The sequence below is a fragment of the Macaca mulatta genome, chromosome 16, assembly GCF_049350105.2.
Source record: "Macaca mulatta isolate MMU2019108-1 chromosome 16, T2T-MMU8v2.0, whole genome shotgun sequence".
In the NCBI taxonomy this organism is placed as follows: Eukaryota; Metazoa; Chordata; class Mammalia; order Primates; family Cercopithecidae; genus Macaca; species Macaca mulatta.
The window spans coordinates 71,318,504-71,342,423 of record NC_133421.1 but is presented as its reverse complement, the minus strand read 5'-3'; the positions used below and the strand labels follow the sequence as shown (position 1 = coordinate 71,342,423).

At 41.0% G+C, this 23,920-nt stretch overlaps 1 protein-coding gene and 1 long non-coding RNA gene across 11 annotated transcripts in view; one reads left to right on the top strand and one right to left on the bottom strand.

Annotated features, from left to right (window-relative positions):
• Nucleotides 1-23,920, bottom strand: part of LOC114676027 (leucine-rich repeat-containing protein 37A3-like) — a 62,824-nt gene that overhangs the window by 12,085 nt on the left and 26,819 nt on the right. For 6 of the 10 annotated variants that reach the window (XM_077972199.1, XM_077972192.1, XM_077972191.1 and 3 more), the window contains 5 exons: nucleotides 23,321-23,392; nucleotides 20,404-20,475; nucleotides 19,643-19,723; nucleotides 4,280-4,351; nucleotides 3,655-3,729 (listed from right to left, as the gene is read on the bottom strand). In XM_077972199.1, coding sequence (XP_077828325.1) covers nucleotides 3,655-3,729; nucleotides 4,280-4,351; nucleotides 19,643-19,723; nucleotides 20,404-20,475; nucleotides 23,321-23,392 — 372 coding nt within the window. The remainder of the gene's footprint in view (nucleotides 1-3,654; nucleotides 3,730-4,279; nucleotides 4,352-19,642; nucleotides 19,724-20,403; nucleotides 20,476-23,320; nucleotides 23,393-23,920) is intronic. The other 4 variants (XM_077972195.1, XM_077972193.1, XM_077972194.1 and 1 more) reach the window with 3 other exon arrangements.
• The window catches only part of LOC144335820 (uncharacterized), an 81,069-nt gene continuing 79,132 nt past the window's right edge, over nucleotides 21,984-23,920 (top strand). Inside the window, exon 1 of the long non-coding RNA XR_013407011.1 lies at nucleotides 21,984-22,356. This is a non-coding gene — a long non-coding RNA (uncharacterized LOC144335820). The remainder of the gene's footprint in view (nucleotides 22,357-23,920) is intronic.

The following is a 23,920-nucleotide window of genomic DNA, read 5'->3' as shown; positions in this document are numbered from 1 at the left end:
GATTACAGGCATGAGCCACTATGCCTGGCCAACTACTATATTATTATGTTGCAGAGGTTGTGGGGGGCCTTTTCTGAGTCCTCCAAAAGGATGGCTTTATTAGGGCCACATTAAGACTGTTGAGACAGAAGAGTGTTTCATGGATACATGAAGTCTATGAGTTGGGGGTACAATGTATATATAGTTTTAGATTAAACTGCATCCAATAAGTTGGCCTGACACATCTTTCAAACCTACAGAGGAATAATCACAAGTGACTAGTATTATTCCTTTGGGTCCAGTGGAAGCCTCTGATCTTCATGTGGAATGGACCCAGAACCGTACCCCAGCATTTTATTATACAGCAACCTTAACTCTGACACAAAGGTGTTTCTTTTGTTTGTTTTGAGGCCGGGTCTCGCTCTGTTACACAGGCTGAGTGCAGCGGTGCAATCTCGGCTCACTGCAGCCCCTGCCTCCTGTGCTCAAGTGATCCTCCCACCTCAGCCTCCTGAGTAGCTAGAACTACAGGTGTGTGCCACCACGCCCGGCTCATTTTTGTATATTTTGTAGAGATGGGGTTTCACCATGTAGTCCAGCCTGGTCTGGAACTCCTGAGCTCAAGCAACCCTCTCTCCTTAGCCTCCCAAAGTGCTGGGATTACAGGCACGAGCCCAGAGGTTTTGTGTTATTTTCCTGCCCCCAACTTTTTATTTTAAACATTTTGTTTTTTTCCTTTAAGCCTTAGGATGGCTGGAAAGCATTTTTGAATGGTATAATGAACACCTGTATAACTTTCATCTAGAATCAACAGTTGCTAATACTTTACCACATTTGCTTTCCACGTGTTCTGGACAAGCCATTTGAGAGTCAGTTCCAGACATAATGACCCTTCATTAAATACTTCAGTGTGCAGCCCCTAAGAACCAAGGCATTCTCCTACATAACCAGAATACTATCATCACCCAATGGAACTTAATATTATCATTGTTTACTATGTAGTCCATATACACATTTTTACAATGTCCCAGTCATAACATGGCTTAAACAAATTCAGAATCCAGTCAAACATCAGACATTGCACTTAGTGCATGATTCTTTAGTCTCCTTCAATCTAGAACTGTTCCCAGGATTGTTTTAAAGTATACTGACAAACCTTTGAGACTGTAAATGACCTGAGGTGTATGTTATCCTTACTTGAGAATAATTTTTCAATACGCATTAAAGATCATTACACATGAGCCAAGACTCAAATGCACTGGCCTACTTACTTTGTATATCAATGTGTAAACTGAAGACTTCCAATAACGAACTCCCATAAGGCAGTTAGTTCAATGTCTTTATGGCCTTGGTGACAAATGGTTACAGAGAATGAGAGCTTTTTCCTATCCACTAATGGTCAAGAAAAAAGCGGACATATCCTCACTGTCTTAGAGAACCAAGTGAGAAAGCTGGTCGATGAAGAGGACTTCATCCAGAGAGGAAGGGATCTAGCTGACAGGGAAGATGCTGCAGGAGGCTGAGGGAAGTGAGGCTAGAGCAGTAAAACAGATCTGACAATCTGGTGAAGATAAGAAAGTGACCTGACAAAAATGAATGGAGCAGAGTGCGAAATGAAGGGCCCTTTCCATGCTAATCTTCTATAATGCCCTCAACCAGCCTTAGCATAAATGAGTTTCTATTTAGCTTGCCAGCACTATTTAAGTTGCAGTAATTGTGTAACAAATTCACAATAGGGCCCTGCAGGCGCGCGCACACACACACACACACACACACACACACACACACACACACACACACACACACACACACACACACACACACTTTTTAAAAAAAAAAACAGGGTCTCGCTTTGTCACCCAGGCTGGAGTGCAGTGGTGCCATCTTGGCTCACTGCAACCTCCACCTCCTGGTTCAAGTGATCCTCCTGACTCAGGTTCCCTAGTAGCTGGGACTACAGGCGTGTGCCACCACACCTGGCTGACATATATATATATATATATATATATATGTTATATATATGTTATATATATATATATATATATAACCTGCAGAGAAGGCCAGGCACAGTGCCTCATGCCTGTAATCTCAGCACTCTGGGAGGGTGAGGCAGGAGGATCACTTGATACCAGGAGTTCGAGACCAGCCTGGGCAACATTAGTGAGACCTCGTTTCTACAAAAAAAATAAAAAATAAAAATAAAATTGCAAGAAAAAAGATACCTCACATCATATATGCAAATTAACTCAAAATGGATCATAGACTTAAATGTATACAATTTCTGGGAGAAGACATAGGAGAAAATCATTTCGTTGTTGGATTAAACAACAGGTTCTTAAAGATTTCTTAGGTAAAAACCAAAAAATTACAAGCCATTTAAGAAAAAATTGGTAACTTAAAGCTGATCAAAATTAAAAACTTCTCTTCAGAAAACATTTTTATTTTTTACTTTTTTTTTGAGACAGAGTCCCACTCTGTCGCCCAGGCTGGAGTGCAGTGGTGCAATCTTGGCTCATTGCAACCTCCACCTCCCAGGTTCAAGCACTTCTCGTGCCTCAGCCTCCAGAGTAGCTGGGATTACAGGCGTGGGCCACCACACCTGGCTAATTTGTGTATTTTTAGTAGAGATGGGGTTTCCACACAACTGGAACACTACTCAGCAATAAAAAGGAGTGAACAGCTGTCCCTCGGTGTCTGTAGGGGATTGGCTCCAGACCCCCTGCAGATACCAAAGTCCACAGATGCTGAAGTCTTTTATATGAAATGACGTAATGTTTGTATATAGCCTCAAGTATACTTTAAATACCTAATACAGGGTAAATGGTATGTAAATAATTATACTGTATTTTAACTTTTCTACTGTTTTTATTGTTGTATTGTTGTTTTATATATTTTATTTTTTCCAAATATTCTCCATCCATGGTTAGTAGAATCCATGGATGAGCAACCTGCAGATATGGAGGGCCAGCTGTAGTGATGAGTGCAACAACGTGGATGGTAGCAGAATCTCAAAAAAACTTATGATGAGTGAGACCAGGCGAGGTGGATCACATCTGTAATCCTACCACTTTGGGAGGCTGAGGCGGGCGGATCACTTGAGGTCAGGAGTTCGAAACCAACCTGGCCAACATGGTGAAACCTTGTCTCTACTAAAAATACAAAAATTAGCCGGGCGTGGTGGCATGCGCCTGTAATCCCAGCTACTTAGGAGGCTGAGGCAGGAGAATCACTTGAACCTGGGAGGCGGAGGTTGCAGTGAGTCTAGGTCGTGCCGCTGCACTGCAGCCTGGGTGACAGAGTGAGACTTTATGTCTCAAAAAAAAAAAAAAAATGCTATGTGAAAGAAGCCAAACACAAGAGGCAACATGCTGTATGATTTCATTTATAAGACATTCTGGAAAAGGCAAAAGTATAGGAACAGAAATCAGATTAGTAGCTAACAGGGGCTAATGGTGGGAGGAGGGGCCTTTTTGAGGCATCAGAAATGCTTTATATTGGGAATGTGGTGGTGGTTATGTAACTATACATTTGTCAAAACTCATCAAACTGTACCCTTAAAAAGGGTGAATGTTAGTATATGAAAATTACAACTCAATAAACCTGACTTAAGAAAATAATAAAACAAACCTAAAGAACCAACTAAGTGAAAATAAATCTAAGAAGAGAATAACTTACAGTTTTTCCAGTTCAACAGTCATCGTGAGAATGTTCTTAAGTGTTGTAAGTGGAACTTGCGTTTTTCCCATGTCTCTGAAGAAGAAAGTCGAAACATTCATGATATGAACCCCAATAAAAAATTCTGTACTTAAAAAGGCATTTCAAGGACATGTGATTACTTCAATTTTAGTTTCTCTATAAAACAAGCCAGCTCAAGAGTTTATTTGCTGTAGAATTCCGGGGAGCTCTTATTAGAGAAATTTAAGTTGATTTGCATCATCAAATTCATGATATTCAAGAGCAGAATTTACACCTTTTTCTTTTTTAACCATTATCTTCTCATTTTCAAATTGCATTCACCATTTTATTTACTCTTTTTTTCATTTTTAGAATAATGAACACCTTTTCCCCTTTGCTTTCTTGGTAAATTAATATTCTTCCATGTGTCTACATGTTCCAAATCTATATGGGTTCTTCAACACTGTTCTTTTCCCTTGCTGGCTTAACAATTATACATCCTCTTTAATTTTTTTCTTTGACAATAATTATGACATTTTAGCCTAAATGCAAAATACTTAAGCTTTGATAAAAATTTAAAAAGCATAAATCATCTCATGACTCGTGAGAGTACTATAGTACTTACAGATATTTTAATGCTGGCAATTTAAAGAGATACGGATCTTCAACAGTTGTCAGAGGATTGCGATTGAGAATTCTGAAAAATGGAATGGAATTAAAATAACCTGAATTTTCAATGTGAAAGAAACTGCATGAAAAGTTTATATTCATTTTTTGCTATAGAACTTGTAGGTAAAAAAGAAAAAAATGTTTTCTGTTTATACCTAATAAATCACCATTAGACTCTGTAAAGCACTACTCCTCAGGGAACTACCCAGGTCTCTAGAAGTAGAGGAGAGAATGAGGGGAAGAACTACAAGGAAAAAAAAAGTGGATAGCAAAGAAAAACTATGCCACAGAACTTTTCAGGTCAAAAAACCTACAAGTGACTATGTTAGTAGGAAGCCCTGACTGTGTAGGAAACAGTATTTCTAGTGTCCTCCATAATTCAAGTTGTTCATCTTTTTTTTTTTTTTTTTGGGGGGGGGATGGAGTCAAGCTCTTGTTGCCCAGGCTGGAGTGCAATGGTTCCATCTCAGCTCGCTGCAACCTCCACCTCCGAGGTTCAAGCGATTCTCCTGTCCTGCCTCAGCCTTCCGAGTAGCTGGGATTACAGGTGCCCGCCACCACGCCCAGCTAATTTTTGTATTTTTAATAGAGACGGGGTTTCACCATATTGGCCAGGCTGGTTTTGAACTCCTGACCTCAGGTGATCTACCTGCCTCAGCCTCCCAAACTGTTAGGATTACAGGCGTGAGTCACTGCAGCTGGCTGCTTGTCTTTTATCTTTATAAAGTTTTTTAAATTTATGGTTTAATTTGCACAGTTAAAAAAACATAGGACCAATTCTTTTGCTTTATAGCCAAAGAAAAAGGAACAAATCTAACAGGAGGAACTGGTCAAAACCCTACTCCCACTTTCTTCTTTTATGACATCACAGCCTTTCTTACATTGCGTGTAATCACCTGTCCACTTGTCGGTCTCCCGGACTATGAGCTCCTTGAGGACAGAGACCACTTTTTTTTTTTTTTTTTTTTGATACGGAGTCTCACTATGTCGCTCAGGATGGAGTGCAGTGGCGCAATCTCGGCTTACTGCAATCTCCACCTCCCGGGTTCAAGCAATTCTCCTGCCTCAGCCTCCCGAGTAGCTGGGATTACAGGTGCCCGCCACCATGCCCTCTCATCCCTGTGCCTGGCATGATGTCTGAAATGTATTAGGCATTTAACAAATGTTTATTGAATAAACAAATGACATTTTGTTTATATGTCAATAAAATGAATAAATTGATTTTGATGCAAATTATTATTCCAAAATGCTGGAATCGATTTTCTGTTTAATTCTTTAAAGTGAACAAGAAAAAGAAAAGAAACAGGAATAAAAGAAAATCTGCCTTTAAGAATCATCATTGTACTTCTGCAGAAATTATACAGATAATAATTATTACAGTGAGTATCTACTGGGTTGCCAGGTATTTGGGATCAGCATTTCACATTTAATCCTCACGATAACCTTATGTGGTAGACATTATTATTGCCCTATTTTTAAATGAGGAAACTGAGGCACAGAGAGGTTATATAACTTGTCCTAGGTCACCCAGCTATTAAGCAGCAAAGCTGTAATTTGAACTCATGTGTTTAATCTGTATGAGAAAAGGGTTTACTTTAACCTTACTTTTTTTCTAATTTTTATTTTCGTTCTTCATTCTTTCTTTTTCATTCTCTCTCTTTTTCCTTCCCTCCTCCTTAATTATTTCTATTTTCTTTCCTTCCTTTCTCCTCTCCCCTCCCCTCCTCACCCAAACAGGGTCTCACTCCATTGACCAGGCTGGAGTGCAGTGGCATGATCTTGGCTCACTGCAACCTCCACTTCCCAAGCTCAGGTAATCCTCCTTCCTCAGTCTCCCAAACAGCTGGGACTATAGGCACGCACCACCATGCCTGACTAATTTTTGTGTTTTTAGTAGAGATGGGAGTTTCATCATGTTGGCCAGGCTGGTCTTGAACTCCTGATCTCAAGTGATCCGCCTGCCTTGGCCTCCCAAAGTGCTGGTGTGAGCCACTGGCCCAGCCTTAATGTTGAGAAGACTAAATACAGAAATGCCTTTCAACCTTCTTCTACTCCTCTGGGAGGACCTCTATGAGAATTACAATTTCTCATTAGCAGTTCACCGCCACGCTTGCCTGTAGTTCCAGCTGTTCGGGAGGCTGAGGCAGGAGAATTGCTTGAACCCAGGAGGCGGAAGTTGCAGTGAGCCGAGATCAAGCCACTGCACTCCAGCCTACGTGATAGAGCAAAAAAAAGAGAATTACAGTTTCTCTTTTTATGTCTTTCCCCTAATCATTTCCCATGATTAAATAGTTAATTAGTCTATGGTCAATGAGACTTTTTTTTAAGGGACACATTCTCACTCACTGTGTTACCCAGGCTGGAGAGCAGTGGTTATTCACAGGCACGATCCCACTAGTGATCAGCATGGGAGTTCCGACCTGCTCCATTCCCGAACGGGGCTGGTACACCCCTTTTTAGGCAACCCGGTGGTCTCCTGTTCCCGGGAGGTCACCATACTGATGCTGAACTTAGTGAGGACACTCAATCGGCATAGCACGCTACAGCCCAGAATTCCTGGACTCAAAGGATCCTTCTTCCTTTGCCTCCTGAGATCTGGGAATACAGGCACGTGCCCTGTGAGCCTTTAGAGATTTAAAACCGTGCTGTAAGTGACAGGTCGGGGAAGACCTACTAAGTTCATCAACTCTCACCCCTGGCTGATCTTGAGGTTCTGCAAAAGCAAGAAGTGAAAGCTAAGGCATGGCTGTAAACTATCTGGCTGAGTGCTGAAGGTATGCCCCAACATGTACACAGAGCCCCTTGGCAAAAACTAGAAGACTTATCAGTTCCAAGAATTTAAGTAAACCTCCATTTAATCATTAGCTGATCGGTAAGCTAACCAAGAAGAGACTTCAGTGGCCACACATGATATATAACGCAAGACTTTACTGAAGAAGTTCAGAAAAGTCACTAAATAAATAGCAACTACTAACACAAGCAGCAGTAACACCAAACCCTGGGAGCATGGATCTGATTTTCAGAATTGCTATATTATATTATTTAAAACACTCAATTTTCAACAAAAATTTATGAAAGATGCAAGAAAACAAAGTATGGTCCATACATGTGGTGGGGGCGAGAAATAAGCAGAAATTGTCCCTAAGAAAGACCAGATGTTAGACTTACTAGACAGAAAAAAATTTTTTTTTGTAGAGGTGGGGACTTGCTAAGTTGCCCAGGCTGGTCTTGCACTCCTGGCCTCAACCTCAGCCTCCCAAAGTGCTGGGATTATAGGCACAAGCCACCATGCCTGGCCTAGAGAAAGATTTAATTCAGCTATTTAAAATATGTTCAAAGAGATAAGAGAAACCATTCAGTTCTGTAGACTAGAGAACTAAAGGAAAGTATGAAAGCAATGTCTCATCAAATACAGAATATCAATAAAGAGATAGAAACCATAAAAAGAAGCCAAATAGAAATTCTAGAGTTGGAAAGTATGGTAACTGAGATGGAAAAATTACCAGAGGTTCTCAATGGCACGTTACAGCAGGCAGAAGAAAGAATTGGGAACTTGAAGGTCAATTTAGATTATTTACTCTGAGGAACAGAAACAAAAATGAATGAAAGTGAATGGAATCTCAGAGACCTGTTTGTGGAACACAGCATCAAGCTAACTAACATACACATAATGAGAATCCCACAAGGAGAAGAAAAACAGAAAAAAGGAGAAAGAACATTTGAAGAAATAATGGCCCCAAACTTCCCAAACGGTATGAAAGACAATCTGCGTATTCAAGAAGCTCAAGAAAGTACAAGTAGGAAGAACTCAGGGATCCACATCTTAACATACTATAATCAAACTGACAGAAGCCAAAGACAGAATATCTTGAAAGCAGCAAGAGAAAAGCAACTCATCACATACAAGGGATCCTCAGTAAGATTAGTAGATGATTTCTCTTCAAAAACAATGGAGGTGCTGGGCATGGTTGCTCACACCTGTAATCCCAGTACTTTGGGAGGCTGAAGGCTCAAGAATTGCTTGAAGTCAGGAGTTGGATACCAGCACAGGCAATATAGTAAAACCCTGTCTCTACAAAAAATTTTTAAAAAGCTGGCCGTGGTGGCGCATGCCTGTAGTCTCAGCTACCCAGGAGGCTGAGGTGACAGGATTGCTTGAGCCTGGGAGGTGGAAGCCGGGAGGTGGAAGTGGTGAGTGGCTGCACCACTGCACTCCAGCCTGGGTAACAGAGGAAGACCCTGTCTGAAAACAAAACAAAACAACCACACACAACAGTGGAGGACAAAAGGCAATGAAATGGCATATTCAAAGTGCTGAAGAAACTGTCAACCAATAATTCTATACCCGGCAAAACTACCTTTGAAATAAAAGAGAAATTAAGATATTCTAGATAAATAAAAAGTGAGAGACTTTGTTGCCAAAAGACCTGCCCTATAAGAAGTACTAACGTGAAAAAGAAATAAAAAGCACTGGCCAGGCGCAGTGGCTCAGCCTGTAATCCCAGCACTTTGGGAGGCTGAGGCTGGAGGATCACTTGAGGTCAAGAGTTTGAGACCAGCCTGGGAAACATGGTGAAACCCTGTCTCTACTGAAAATACAAAAATTAGCCAGGCATGGTGTTACGTGCCTGCAGTCCCAGCTACTCAGGAGGCTGAGGCACTAGAATCGCTTGAACCTGGGAGGCAGAGGTTGCAGTGGGTCAAAACTGTGCCACTGCACTCCAGCCTGGGCAACAGAGCAAGACTCTGTCCCAAAATAAAGAAAAAAAATAAGAAAAAGATACTTACATAATGCAATAATTATAAATCTAGTTGATGAACATAAAGTGTATAAAGATGTAATGTGTGACAATAACAGGATAAAGGAGGGGGTGAGAGTGGAGCCTTAGAGAAGCAAAGTTTTTATATACTATTGAAACAAAGTTGGTATTAATCTGAACTACAATGTTATAAAATTAAGATGTAGCTGAGACCACAGGTGTGCACTACCTCGGCTAATTGTAAAAAAAATTTTAGAGATAGGGTCTCACTATGTTGCCCAGGCTGGTCTCAAACTCCTGGCCTCAAGCAATCCTCCTTCCTTGGCCTTCCAAAGTACTGGGATTATAGGTATGCACCACTGCATCTGGCCACAAACATTTTGTTTTTTTATTTTGCATTTTTCAAGACAGGGTTTCACTCTGTTTCCCAGGCTGGAGTGCAGTGGCACAATCATGGCTCACTGCAGCCCCGACCTCCCGGCCTCAAGTGATCCTCCTGCCTTAGCCACCTGAGTAGTTGTGACTACAGGCGTGTGCCACCACGCTCAGCTAATTTTTAAATTTTTTTGTAGAGATGAGGTCTCAGTATGTTGCCCCGGCTGGCCTTCAACCTAGGCTGAAGCCATCCTCCCACCACAGCCTCCCAAAGTGCTAGGATGACAAGCGTGAGCCACTGTACTGCACAAATACAGAAGACCAAATCATTAAAATTAGGAATGAAAGAGGGAACATTACTATTGTTCTTAGAGACATAACAAGGATTATAATATGAATAAAAAGGATTATATATATAAATAATATATGCTAATAATTAGATAATCTGGATGAAATAGACACATTACCATAAAGATATAAACTACTGAAACTGACTTTAGAAAAAACAGAAAATCTGAATAGACAGACCTACGTCAAGTAAAGAGATTGAGGTAGTAATCAAAAAACCTTCCACAAAGAAAAGCTGAAGACCAGCAGGCAGCTTCACTGGTGAATCTACCAAATACTTAAAGAAGAATTAACACGGATCCTTCATAAAGTCTTTCAAAATATAGATGAGAAGAGAACATTTCCTAACTTATTCTATGAGGGTGATAGTACCCTGGTATCTAAACTAAAGACATCACACACAAAAAATTACAGACCAGTATTTCTTATGAATATAGATGGAAAAATGCTTGACAAAATCTGGCAAACCAAATTCAACAGAGTATTCTGTATTCATGGATCAGATAATAATACCGCAATTCTCCAAATTGACCTATGGTTTCACTACAATTTTTTTTTTACTTAAAGTTTTCATTTATTGGCCAGGCATGCTGACTCACACCCGTAATCCCAGCACTTTGGGAGGCTGAAGCAAGCAGATCATCTGAGGTCAAGAGTTTGAGACCAGCCTGATCAACATGCTGAAACCCGTCTCCATTGGAGTCTCGCTCTATCGCCCAGGCTTGAGTGCAGTGGCGTGACCTTGGCTTACTGCAACCTCCACCTCCCGGGTTCAAGCGATTCTCCTGCCTCAGGCTCCCGAGTAGCTGGGATTATGGGCACCCACCACCAGACCCGCTAATTTTTGTACTTTTAGTAGACACAGGGTTTCACCATGTTGGCCAGGCTGGTCTCTAACTCCTGACCTCAGGCCATCCGCCTGCCTCGGCCTCCCAAAGTGCTGGTATTACAGGCGTGAACCACTGCGCCCTGCTAACACATCCTCTTTCTAAAAAGCTGCATATATTGCAAAGTATTGGAATAGGAATAACATAGCATTTAGGTTGGACATTTAGGTTGATTACATGTCTTTGCTATTGTCAGCACAATTCTTATCAAAATCCTAGCTGGCTTCTTTCCAGAAAGTGACAAGCTAGTTCTAAAATTCTATGGCAATTTAAGGCACCCAAAATAGCAAAATAATCTTGCAAAATAACAAAGTGGGAAGACTCAAATGTCCCAATTTCAAAACCCAAATCAAATCTACAGCAATCACAGTGTGATACTGGAATGTGGACAGACAAATAAATCAACAGAATAGAATTGACAACCCAGAAATAAACCCTCGCATTTATGGCAAATTGATTTTTGACAAGGGTGCTAAAACAATTCAATGTGGATAATTTTTTTTTAAATGGTGGTGGAACAACTGAACATCTATGTGGCAAAATAATGAAGGTAGACCCCCTACACCTCACACGATTATAAAAATTAATGCAAAATATGTCAAATACCTAAATGTAAGAGCCAAAATGATAAGACTCTTAGACGAAAACATGGGAGTAAATCTCATGACCCTAAATTAGACAACAGTTTTTTCTTCTCCAAACTGATTATTTTTCTTTTAAAACAATTTTGTCTTTTGAATTTAATGAACTATTACTAGCTGAAGGCAGCCTGACATGGTGAAAGGAATGTCAGACTGATGAAAGGTACATAGCCTGATTTAAAACCAAACCCTGAACCTTCTTAAAGAAGAATAAGACATTTTATACACAAACATGACACCAAAAGTACAAACAACCAAAAGAAAAATAAATTAGATTTTATGAAAATTAAAAACTTTTGTGCATCAAAGGACACTGTCAAGAAAGTCACAGAACTCACAGGATGAGAGAAAATACAGGCAAATTATCTGTTAAGGTCTAATATCCAGAGTGTCCCGAAGATATACCGAATTCCTGTAATTCAATAAAAAGACAAACAGGGAGAGGATTTGAATATTTCTTCAAAGAAGATATATAAATGGCCCATATGCACATAAAAAATGTTCAATGTCTTAAATCATTAGGGAAATATCCATCAAAAACCACAGCGAGATACTAGATACTACTTTACACTCACTGGGATGGCTATAATTTGAAGAGATAGAAAATGACAGTGTTGACAAAGACATGGAGAAACTGAAACCCTCAAATATTGCAGGTGGAAGTGTAAAACTGAGCAGCCACTGTGGAAAACAGTTTGACAGGTCCTCAAAAAGTTAAACGTAAGAGTTGCCCTATGATCTAGCAATTCTGCTAGGGATGCACCCTAGAATTAAAAACATGTCCACACAAAAACGAGTACATGCATGTCCACAGCAGCATTATTCATAAATGCCAGAATAAAGTAGAAACAACCCAAATGTCCACTAAGTGATGAATGGATGAACTGATACAGTGATGGCTCCATACAATGGAATATCACTCAGCCTTGCAAAGGAATGATACATGCTGCAGCATGGGAGGACCTTAGAAACAACATGCTTTGTGAAAAGAAACCAGACACAGAAGGCCACATACTGTATGATTCATTTATATGAAAGATCTAGAATAGGCAAATCCACAGGGACTCAAAGTAGATTAGTACTTACCTGGACCTGAGGGAAGACAGCAATGGGGAGTGATGGCTAATGGGTACCATGTTTCTTTTCAGAATGATGAAAATGTTCTGGGGTTAGATAATGGTGGTTGTTTGCCATACAACCTTATGAATGTACTAACCACCACTGAATTGTCCACTTTATAATACTGCGTTGATGGTATGTGGATCATGTCTCAATTTAACACAAAGAAGCATGTTGTATCATATAGAACACCAGGTGCCAGGAGAACAAACATGCTGGCAGATGAAAAAAGAGGAGTGAAGACTCACTCTCCCTTGACCACGGTCAGAGTGAGTCAGTGGCGAGGCCGGGAGCCACACAGTCGTCCTGCCTTGTGATCCCCCTCCTCTTCCTATTCCAGATGGTTTTTCAGTGCCATTAACTTGTTCTGTAACACTAATATTCAATAAGATGATGTTACAAAGAGAAAGAAAGAATGTGAGTGCCACATGACTGGTTAAGTATGGATTCTCAAACTAGGGCTTTAAATACCCTTCGTACTTTTTTTTGGCATGAAAACCTGTAAGACCACTGGTGGGCTTTGTTCAAGTCGGCTACCCCCTCTTTCTCTATCTTCCCCTGCCCACTTTCCTCCCAGCTATTAAAAATGAATGTAGGCTGGGCACAGCAACTCAAGCCTGTATCTCAGCACTTTGGGAGGCCGAAGTAGAAGGATAGCTTGAGCCCAGGAGTTTGAGACTAGCCTGAATAACATAGTGAGACCCTGTTTCTATTAAAAAATAATAATAATAGGCCGGGCGCGGTGGCTCAAGCCTGTAATCCCAGCACTTTGGGAGGCCGAGATGGGCAGATCACGAGGTCAGAAGATCGAGACCATCCTGGCTAACACGGTGAAACCCCGTCTCTACTAAGAAATACAAAAAATAGCCGGGCGAGGTGGCAGCGCCTGTAGTCCCAGCTACTCGGGAGGCTGAGGCCGGAGAATGGCGTGAACCCGGGAGGCGGAGCTTGCAGTGAGCTGAGATCCGGCCACTGCACTCCAGCCTGGGCTACAGAGCGAGACTCCGTCTCAAAAAAAAAAAAAAAAAAACAAAACAAAACAAAATAATAATGACTACAAAGCAATATGTAGCCAAAACAACTTAGCCAAGTTTGTTATCTTTCCACCAAAATTATCTCACTCTCCAACCTTCCATCTTTCTTGACAGCTCATCCATAGCCTTAAGCTCAGCATTACCTCTGAAGTAGGAAGCTCTTCTCCAACTGACCTTAGGATGTTTGCATTTGTCCCTAATGAAATTAAAATATAGGGCCACTCGATATTCTCCTATATTTCTCCTGTTCTAAGGCATTCTTTTCTTGACTAAGGTGGTGCCTGGGCCATGGAGAGACTGAGTGGGAACTTGCTCAATGGCTGAAGTTTGAGGACTCTACAGCAACTCTTTTCCACAAACCAAATGATATGAATGTTTTTATTTATTTATATTTATGTTTCCACTTTTAAAAAGTCTTTAGTAGAGATCGGGGTCTCACTTTGTTACCCAGGCTGATCTTGAACTCCTGGGGCTCAAGCAATCCGCCCATCTTGGCCTCCTAAAATGCTGGGATTACCGGCGTGAGCCACAGCGCCTTAACTGTTTTTAGATTCACAGTAGATGATCATTTCCATTTCCGGTTCAAGTCTTTCATTTTACACATTAAACTAAGGTGCACTGACTCCCAGTCCATCGCCTTTTTGGTATCTTTATGGGAGTAAAATGTGGCAAGCTTTTTTTGGTCTCAAAGACAGTCTCAGAGTCAAAGTTTAAGAAGTATTGCTCTAAATAATTTTTTTAAATATGCCTTATTAGATTAGGAAAACTGAAATATTTTTGTACAAGCCTTTTACTGTAGAACAATGGGACAGAATAAAGGTAGCTCACAAAATAAGGGAACATTTCTTGCCTGTTTTTTATTTTTATTTTTTTCTCCAAATTCTTCTGTTCAGGTCCAGACAGATGGGCTACGTTTCCTTTCTATTAACTGAGGAGACAGAGATGAAAGGACTGGAGCATGTCATCACTGTCTTAAATGTACTGAAATCCTAACAGCGTTAGCTGAAAAAATGTCCAAAGCGGCCATGAAACCAAATTTAAATGACAAACTCCAAAATGATCTATGCTAGAATCCCAAGGCAGTCAGGGAAAACTGGTTCCATGGAGGAAGGTAGTCAAAGAAATAAGCAGATGACCTAGACCCTCATCCAATATGTGTGATGTACTTGGGGAGAAAGTAACCTCTTTACTCATCTATATAGGTTCATGGGTCATGAAAACACATGTCCCCACACCAAGCTGGTCAATACAAGACCTCGAACTGCATCACGTAAACCCTTTCTCAGGAGCAAAGTCTAGAGAATCTGAAATGGTGAGCTTTTTTTTTTTTTTTTGAGACGAAGTCTCACTCTGTTGCCCAGGCTGGAGTGCAATGGTGTGATCTTGGCTCACTGCCACCTCCACCTCCTGGATTCAAGTGATTCTCCTGCCTCAGCCTTCAGAGTAGCTGGGATTATAGTTGCCCGTCCCCATGCCCAGTTAGTTTTTGTATTTTTAGTAGAGACGGGGTTTTACCATGTTGGCCAGGCTGGTCTTGAACTCCTGAGCTCAAGTGATCCACCCACCTCGGCCTCCCAAACTGCTGGGATTACAGGCATGAGCCACCATGCCGAGCTGTGAGCCTATATCTTAATCAAAGTCCTGAAAATAACCTTGAAGAAGACTCCCTGAAAATGAGGAACAGGAGAAGCAAGGGACCTGGAATCTGCAGACCTGGGTTGGAATTCTGGCTCTGTCACTTTCTGGTGAAGTGACTTGAGTAATGAACATGAGCCTTTCTGGGTAGCATTTACAGCACAAGGCAGTTTGAGGAAGCAATGAAAGAGCATGTGTATGGTGCCTAGCAATGCGCTGGACACAGTGCCGGTGCTCAGCCGTCATGTCACACCAGCACTGACTAGTGAGCATGAACCCTGGGGATGCCCAGAGCTGGTACGGCCAGGAGCTCCGGAAGCATGGGATTCTCAGAGGGAAACGGAGCTCACTGCTCTAAAAATCCTATTCAAGTTCGAAAGTAAGATACAATGCACACAAAGCCAAACTGACATCATTCAGCTCCTATTACAGGGGAACTAAGAGCTGCATCGAAAATTACTTGCAAAGTTTGTAAGTGGTTCTGCCATTTATTAGCCATGTGAACCTAAGCAAATTACCTAGCGTCTCTGAGTTTCAACTTCCTCATCTGCAAAATAGAAATGATGATAATAACTGCATTGCAAGAGTTGTTGGAAAAATGAAAGTGAGATATCATAGGAGGTAACACGTATGGAGCATTTACCATATGCCAAGCACTGTTCTAAGAACTTCGGACATGTTATCTCACTTGTATAAGTACTTAGGTGCCTACAACCTAAACAGGACCTAGTAAATGTAAGTACTGAAAAAATGCTATGGGGCAGAGGAAGAAATGCTGAGCTTTTGTGAGAAGAGAAGACAGCTTGTTACACAGGTGAGAAGAATAAGCTGCAGCTGAGAAGAAAAGTATAAGTTGCTACGTGTGACAATCTCAAGACTTTTCAACCATTACAAATTTAAACAGCCACCCTAAATCACCCCAAAGGACAGACGCCAGTTGTTCTTTTCATCTGTAATGTTTACGCCTCTCTGAATCCGAGAAGCAGCTGCCAGGGTTCCAATACATACCAAAGCATGATGACAACATCCTCAACTGCGCACACTTCTGTGCATCTACCGCCGTGTAAAGGAAGCTGATGTCAGTAGACTGGGGGGCACAACAAGGCATGTTTGTGAACGAAGCTCAATTTGCCATCACGGGGTGGCCACACCTACCTCACTAATATTCTAATAGTGGGATAAATAATTCAATAGGGATAAAGCCTGGATTTTGCTCTGATTCTCTCTTAGGGCTTACATTCTTGGCATGATACTGATGCGCCACAGACAAGCCAATATGTGAGTGTGCTCTATCGGAATAAAGTACAGCCGTTCTACACTGCAAAGTCATCCAGTTTCTAAAATTATTGTTAGAACCAATGAAGTGACTAAGAGAATTTTAAAAAATAAGCCATCAGTCTGGACCTGTGTATGGGAATGAAGAAGCACTTTAAACTCAGGGAAAAAATATAAACTTACTTAACATTTAGAATTATCAACCATTGCTGCTTTTCCATAAACCATTTCATTCATGATTTCATCTGTAAGAGATAAGATTACTGCCCCCATTCAGAGGGGGACTTTGATAGCTGCCTGGTCCTTCTTGCTTGGATGCCCTGCAAATAAATGTCCTCCTTTCCCCAATGCAGAACCTCGATATGGGTGTTTGGCTTTACTGCGCTTGGGCCAGCAGAACCCAGTTAAGTCCACTAATAAGCTCTTGGTATGTCTTTGAGATGGATTTCAGATTCAAAATGGACTGACCCTATCACACTGCTAACCTGGCCAGTCAGTATCAATAACATAGAGGCTTTATTCAAGAGATTTACTATGCTGTAACTATTGGAACCCAGGGATGATTTCAGGATTTTGTGGGGCCTGAACCTTATCTAGTCAAAACATAAATTATGAATACAAAAATTTCCAGGGGCCCTCCCAGGACCTTGGAAGGGCCTGTGCAAGTGAGAAGCTCTGAAGCTTAGGCTCTATTCAATTCATCATCCAGCAACCACAGCTGGGGCCTCTTTTTGTTGTTTGTTTTTTACAAACTTATGTAATGCCGGGAAATATATTGTTTCAACTTACAAACACCACAAAATGGTGTCATACTGGTCATAAAATTACTGGCACCTTCCCTTGGCAACTTGCCTTTGGAAAGAAATGCAATGGGCCTATAGGTCACATGTGCCAAATATGACTCTGCAGTGTAGCTTTGTTTACCAGAAAGATTTGACCCAAACAAAGGAGCCCAGCCCCTAACACACTTGGTGTGTTGAGACCCTTGTGCCAATCTCTGAAAGTAACTGTGACTTAGTTTGAAGGGTTCAGCTCTATTCTGTTTATATGAAATGAGTATTAATTTCCAGTATCAGCTGGCTCTGATTTTTTCATCACCATGAAGCAAATGCCCTTTTCTGTTAAGACGAACACAGAAACTCGAGATAAGCAAGTTAGTGTCTCCTCAAGTCTTTCTTACCCACCACCCATTCCTGCTTTGTCCTCTCCTGGTCACCCTGCTGTACAGATCCCCACATGGCTCTCGTATGTTTCCCATCAGCAGCCGCTTCCTCCTCGAGGAATGAAAGTCCCTTGGGGACAAAGTCCTCATCTTGGTGTGTCTTTGAGATGGATTTTTTACCCCTGGCGCTTAGTAGAGTACCTGGCACAAACGGACATGGCACTCAGTGAATGCTTTTGAGTGAATTCATTAATTTTTATCAACTGTGATTCCAGTGTTTTCCTGGCGTTTCCTACATAATTGTAGTGAAGCTGGCTAGATGATGATGATGATGATGATGATGATGATGATGATGATGATGATGATGATTTGAGACAGAGTCTCACTCTGTCGCCCCGGCTGCAGTGCAATAGTGCGATCTCGGCTACTGCAACCTCTGCCTCCTGGGTTCAAGTGATTCTCCTGCCTCAGCCTCCTGAGTAGCTGGGATTACAGGTGCCCAACAACATGCACAGCTAATTTTTGTATTTTTAGTAGAGACGGGGTTTCACCATGTTGGTCAGGCTGGTCTTGAACCCCTGACCTCAGGTGATCCACCCACCTCAGCCTTCCAAAGTGCTGGAATTACAGGCATGAGCCACCGCTCCTGGCCACCAGATTTTTATGAGGGACTCCCAGTGTTATAAAGTGCTTAGTAAAGGTGGTGAGTTTAAGCCATTTGTATTGATGCTCCCTAAACCTGTTGGTGGAGGGACCTAATGAGCCTGTTCTCTGGTGTGAGGGCAAAAGAGAAAGAGACCCTCAGTGTCCTTTTCCTAAGTCAGGCATCAGCAAATTAATGAGGACAGAGAGGAGCATCTGCAGAAACTGCTGCTCTAGTTTAGATACATCCTGAATGCCTCCCTCTACCTCAAAATGAACTGTGTGAAACTAGATTTCTGAACCACAAGAGAGGTGGAAAGTCTTTTCTAAAGTCAGATGTCGAGGAGAATCTTCACCTTGAGTCTAAAGTCCCCTTCAGGCCATTGAATATACCCACTCTGATTTGCTGGGTATGTTCTACAGAGAAATCATAGAATTTTTGCACTTATGGTAGAAGAGTAGTCAAGAACGTATATGGGATTAAGATAAAGTGATGTATTTTCTTTACAAAAAAATTTTTTTTGCACGATAGCTTAACATAAAAAGCATCTTGGCCAGACATGGTGGCTCACACCTGTAACCCCAGCACTTTGGGAGGCTGAGGTGGGCGGATCACCTGAGATCACTGGAGTTCAAGACCAGCCTGGTGGGCAGGTTGGAGTGCGGTGGCACAATCTCGGCTCACTGCAACTTTCACCTCCCAGGTTCAAGTCATTCTTGTGCCTTGGACTCCCGATAGCTGGGATCACAGGCGCCTGCCACCAAGACCTGCTAATTTTTGTATTTTTAGTAGAGACGGGGTTTTGCCATGTTGGCCAGGCTGGTCTCAAACTCCTGACCTCAAGTGATCCTCCCACCTTGGCCTCCGAAGGTACTGGGATTACAGGTGTGAGCTGCCACGCCCGGCCCTACACTTTGGATTTAACTTTGATTCCTGCTCATATGCAGAGTTTCTAACTGCTTAAATGTCTGCAACATTTAGCTGCAAGGAAGGAAGCTTAACACAAAGTCCTCCAGGGAGCAAAAAACTGCACCACCACACCCGGCTAATTTTCTTGTATTTTTAGTAGTTACAGGGTTTCACTATGTTGGCCAGGCTGGTGTTGAATTCCTGACCTCAGGTGATCTGCCTGCCTTGGCTCCCAAAGTTCTAGGATTACAGGCCTGAGCCCAGCAAAAAGACTAAGTTGAGGGTCACTTCTTTGAAGCCTTTTCTTGCCCATGCATAGGTCAGAACTAGGACAAGCAGAGCAGGTCATATATAAGCTATGTACGTCTCTTGGCCTCTTTGTACCTTAGTTTCCCCATTTGAGAAAAATGAATGGATCTTAAGACATACTTTTCAGAGTTCATAATGTGCTTATACAGAGCTAACCAATAATTGTATGAGTTTTTATACATAAATAGTTCTTTACATGTATTCATCTTCTATTTCACTTACAACTTGTATAAAAACTGCATTCCATGCCAGGCCTGAAATGTTCCAAAGCTCAGTTCTGTGAGTAAATTGCAACCAAGATTTCTAAAAAAAAAAAAAAAAAACAAACAAACAAACAAAAACACACACAAGCCAAAGGAAAAAAAAAATTATTTCAGAACATTTATCATTTGCCATGATTCTAATTTACATAGGATGGAACATAACCTCAATACTTCCTGTACGCACTAAGGAAATCTCACTGTGGAAGATTCTGGCTTATGATTTATACTTTAATATTGCACATGTGGTGCATTAGCTACAAAACAGTGAATGCTCAGTAAATACCTGTGTGAAGTGATCTTTATTTCTCTAGAACAGGATTTCACAACTTCAGTGCCATCGACATTTTGGACTCTATAACTCTTTGCCGTGGGGGTTTGTTTTATACCTTGGAGGATGTTGAGCAGCATCTCTGGCCTTTGCCCACCAGATGCCAGGAGCACACCCACAGTTTTGTCAACCAAAACTGTCTCTGGACATTACCAAATGCCACCTGAGTACAAAATCACACCAGCTGAGAACCACTGCTCTCTGATGATTCACTATGATCTGTGTCATAATTCTCACACTAATCCTTGCTAGAGACAAAAAGGATTTGCTCTATAATTTTAGTAGCTTTCTACTGGTAAAACTTTAATCATATTTCAAAATGAATAGCAAAGAGGTTTATAATTAAGTTTTATAAAAATTCCAAATGTAATAAAGTTATATTTGTAACTTACATAAACTGCAAAAATGGTAGTGGTTCAAATGTACGTCTTTCAATAGACTGTATTTTATTGCAGGATAAATCTCTAGGAAAAGCAAAAGGAAAATATCGCCTTGATTAGTTATTAAATGTCGACTAGTATGAATAATAGCAATAGTGTAGAATAACATTGAATACACATTTTTCATCTCAACTCTAAACGTTTGGACTTCTATTTGAACTTTCCAGAGCCCCTAACCCTGCCCATACCTCTCCTAGAGTCTCACATTCATGGTTTTAATAAATATACAACTTAATAGATTTTGGAACTAATTTTTCCTGAGAGCAGTAGACTTGATTAGATGCCCTTTAGTAGTCTCATCAAATCCTAGATTATGAGCTCAAAGTTTTTATCTCTATATATAATTTCTAATATTAAAAAAAATAGTCGGGCCGGGCATGGTGGCTCACGTCTGTAATCCCAGCACTTTGGGAGGCCAAGGCTGGCGGATCCTGAGGTCAGGAGATTGAAACCATCCTGGCTAACATGGTGAAACCCCGTCCCTACTAAAAAATACAAAAAATTAGCTGGGTCTGATGGCAGGCACCTGTAGTACCAGCTGCTTGGGAGGTTGAGGCAGGAAAAAGGCATAAACCCGGGAGTTGGAGCTTGCAGTGAGCCGAGACTGCACCACTGCACTCCAGCCTGGGCAGCAGAGCGAGACTCCATATCAAAAAAAAAATAGCCTCACATTTATACACCTTCCTAGTTTAGGTCTGTTTTCCTAAGCCAGTTCAATATCAGAAGAAATAAAGGACATCCTTTCACATCATTTGAAAGGAAATTACCCCTTTACCTAATACATAACTTTGAACTAATTCAAATCATATTAATAGAATTTCTATCATAATAGAAATTCATTTTTGGTTTTATATTGCTTTATATTTCATGAAAGCAATTTCTTCAGTTACACAGTGATGGGACTGGTCCCTCCCTCTTTACCTGGATGGTGTAACGCTGTCTGGCTGATGTCTCCATCTCTAGTCTCTCCCTTCCTAAACTATCCTGCACACAGTCATCAGATAAACTCTCCACAAGTGGTTTGCAAAGACCAGCATTTCCTGGGAAATTATTGAAGATGCAAATTCTTGGTCCCACTCTAGACCAACTGAATCAGTAACCACGAGGGCGGAGTCTGGAACTGAGTTCTAACGCGCCCTCTCAGGGATTGTGATGCAGATCTATCTACAGCACTGCTGCGGTAACACGGTTCCCCATGATGGCTCCTCAGCAGGGCATTCAAAGCCCTAGAAGATCTGGCTCCAATTTCCTACTCTCCCTCCTTGTACTCTACAGGTACTCATGGTATTCCTGGAATACTTTCCTGTGTTTTGCCCTTCTTCCCTTTTCCTTTTGCAAGTTGAGATTATTTTCCCCAAGATGTCTGTCTGATATTACACAATGGCCCTTCAAAGTCCTATTTCAAATGGCATTGTTCTAGTAACATCCTCCTGGGTCCAGATTGAAGGCATTTTCCCCTCTTCTGTGCTCCAGAAATAATTTATCCCTCCTATGCTGCAGAAACAATATATCCCTCCTAGTGCCCACACCCATTTGTTCTTTTTAATGTAGTTATTTTTTTATCCCATTTCTTCTGAGCATAAACTCCTTGCAAGCATGGACTAGGTCTTGCTCATCTGCATCACCCACCATGTTTAAAACTGACACTTGGAAATAAAGCAAATTCAAATATTTGTAAAATAAATGAATAGCTGGGGGAGTGAGTAGAAGGAAAATGACTATTTTAAAGGAAATGTAGTTTTATCATTTCATGGCCTCTGTAGCACTTTGGCATCCACTTGAGGGTCTTTACACTCACTTTCCTTAATCCTTCTACATTGAAAGAATCTGTTTGCACAAAGAGCATCACTAATGAGCTTAACAAGGATTAATGACATACACACTTCTCTGACTGTGTGCAGGATAGTTTAGGAAGGGAGACAAAGGATAGGAATCAAGCTTTCATAGCAATGAACATAGTATCTTCTTGTCTCTAAACAGACAGAAATACTATGCGGGTATCCCTTTCTTGGTAACAGGGCTGGGGAGATAGTTATTTTGTAATTAGTGAAGAGTTAGGGGCATTTCTGGTATACTTCTGAGTGTAAACATTTCTAGCTCTACCACTTAACCACCATTTTAAACATCTGTTTTCATATAACAATTCCTGAAATGAAATCCTTAATACCAGTCTATTCTCTTGGGGGCTTAATATTCTTGATAATATTATCTATATAATTCAGCTGATTTTTAATATTTAAATATTAATTTAATTCCCCTTAAATTACCAAAAAATTCTGGATTAATGATGTACAAATGAATGTAGATGGTCTGTATCTTCTCCTTTAGGCAACAATCTGAAGTTAACTTTAATTCCTTTCATCCTACTCAACCAACTTTTTCAAATCTCTTTTTTGTGAAGGTCAGACAGTAAATATTTTAGGCTTTCTGGGCCACATGTGATCTCTCTCACATATTTCTCTTTGGTTCTTTTCTTTTTCTTTCACAGTCCTTTAAAAATGCAAAAATCTTAACTTAATGGGCTATTTAAAAATAGACCATACATTAGATTTTATCTATTGGTTGTAGACTGAATAGAAGAAGATGGTGTGTGAACACTTATAAAACAAGGTTCATACGGGTGTCAGTCACTGCTCAGATCTTCTTACCATGTGACATTTTTTTCTGTCTGTATTTTGTCTATGGAATTAAAAAACTAAAAATGCATAGGAGGTAACTAATGCTAGAGATGGGCTGAGACTCTATACAAACTTACAGAATTGCAGAATTTTGTTGCTGGAAGAAATCTTAGAGATTATCTAATTTGAACCCCTTATTCATTTTACAGATTATATGACTAAAAACTCATAAATGTGATTAACTAACTTACAAATACTGGAGGGATAGCAGGCCTTCAAATGAATCCTTATGTAATTCAGTCAAATAATTTTCATTGAGAATTCTGGAAAATGAACAAGTTATTTCTAGATTAAAATGCAAAGTACAACTATTTGCCGCACAGGACTATGTCCTGCATGTGGGGGAAAGCTGGGTCATGATCATTTTAAGACGGTGGTATCTGCTCTGCTTTCATTTCATTTCATTTCATTTTCATTTCAAAACTAAATAAAGCAATTCTCCTGCCTCAGCTTCCCAAGTAGATGGGATCACAGGCACCCACCACCAAGCTTGGCTAATTTTTGTATTTTTAGTAGAGACGGGTTTTTGCCCCATAGGCCAGGCTGGTCTCAAACTCCTGACCTAAGGTGATCCGCCGACCTCGGCCTCCCAAGGTGCTGGGATTACAGGCATGACCCACCGCGCCTAGCATGTGTTTTATTTTTAATTTAGAACTCATGCAGGCCGGGCGTGGTGGCTCACGCCTGTAATCCCCGCACTTTGGGAGGCTGAGGCGGGCGGATCACGAGGTCAGGAGATCGAGACCAGCCTGGCTAACACGGTGAAACCCCGTCTCTACTAAAAAATACAA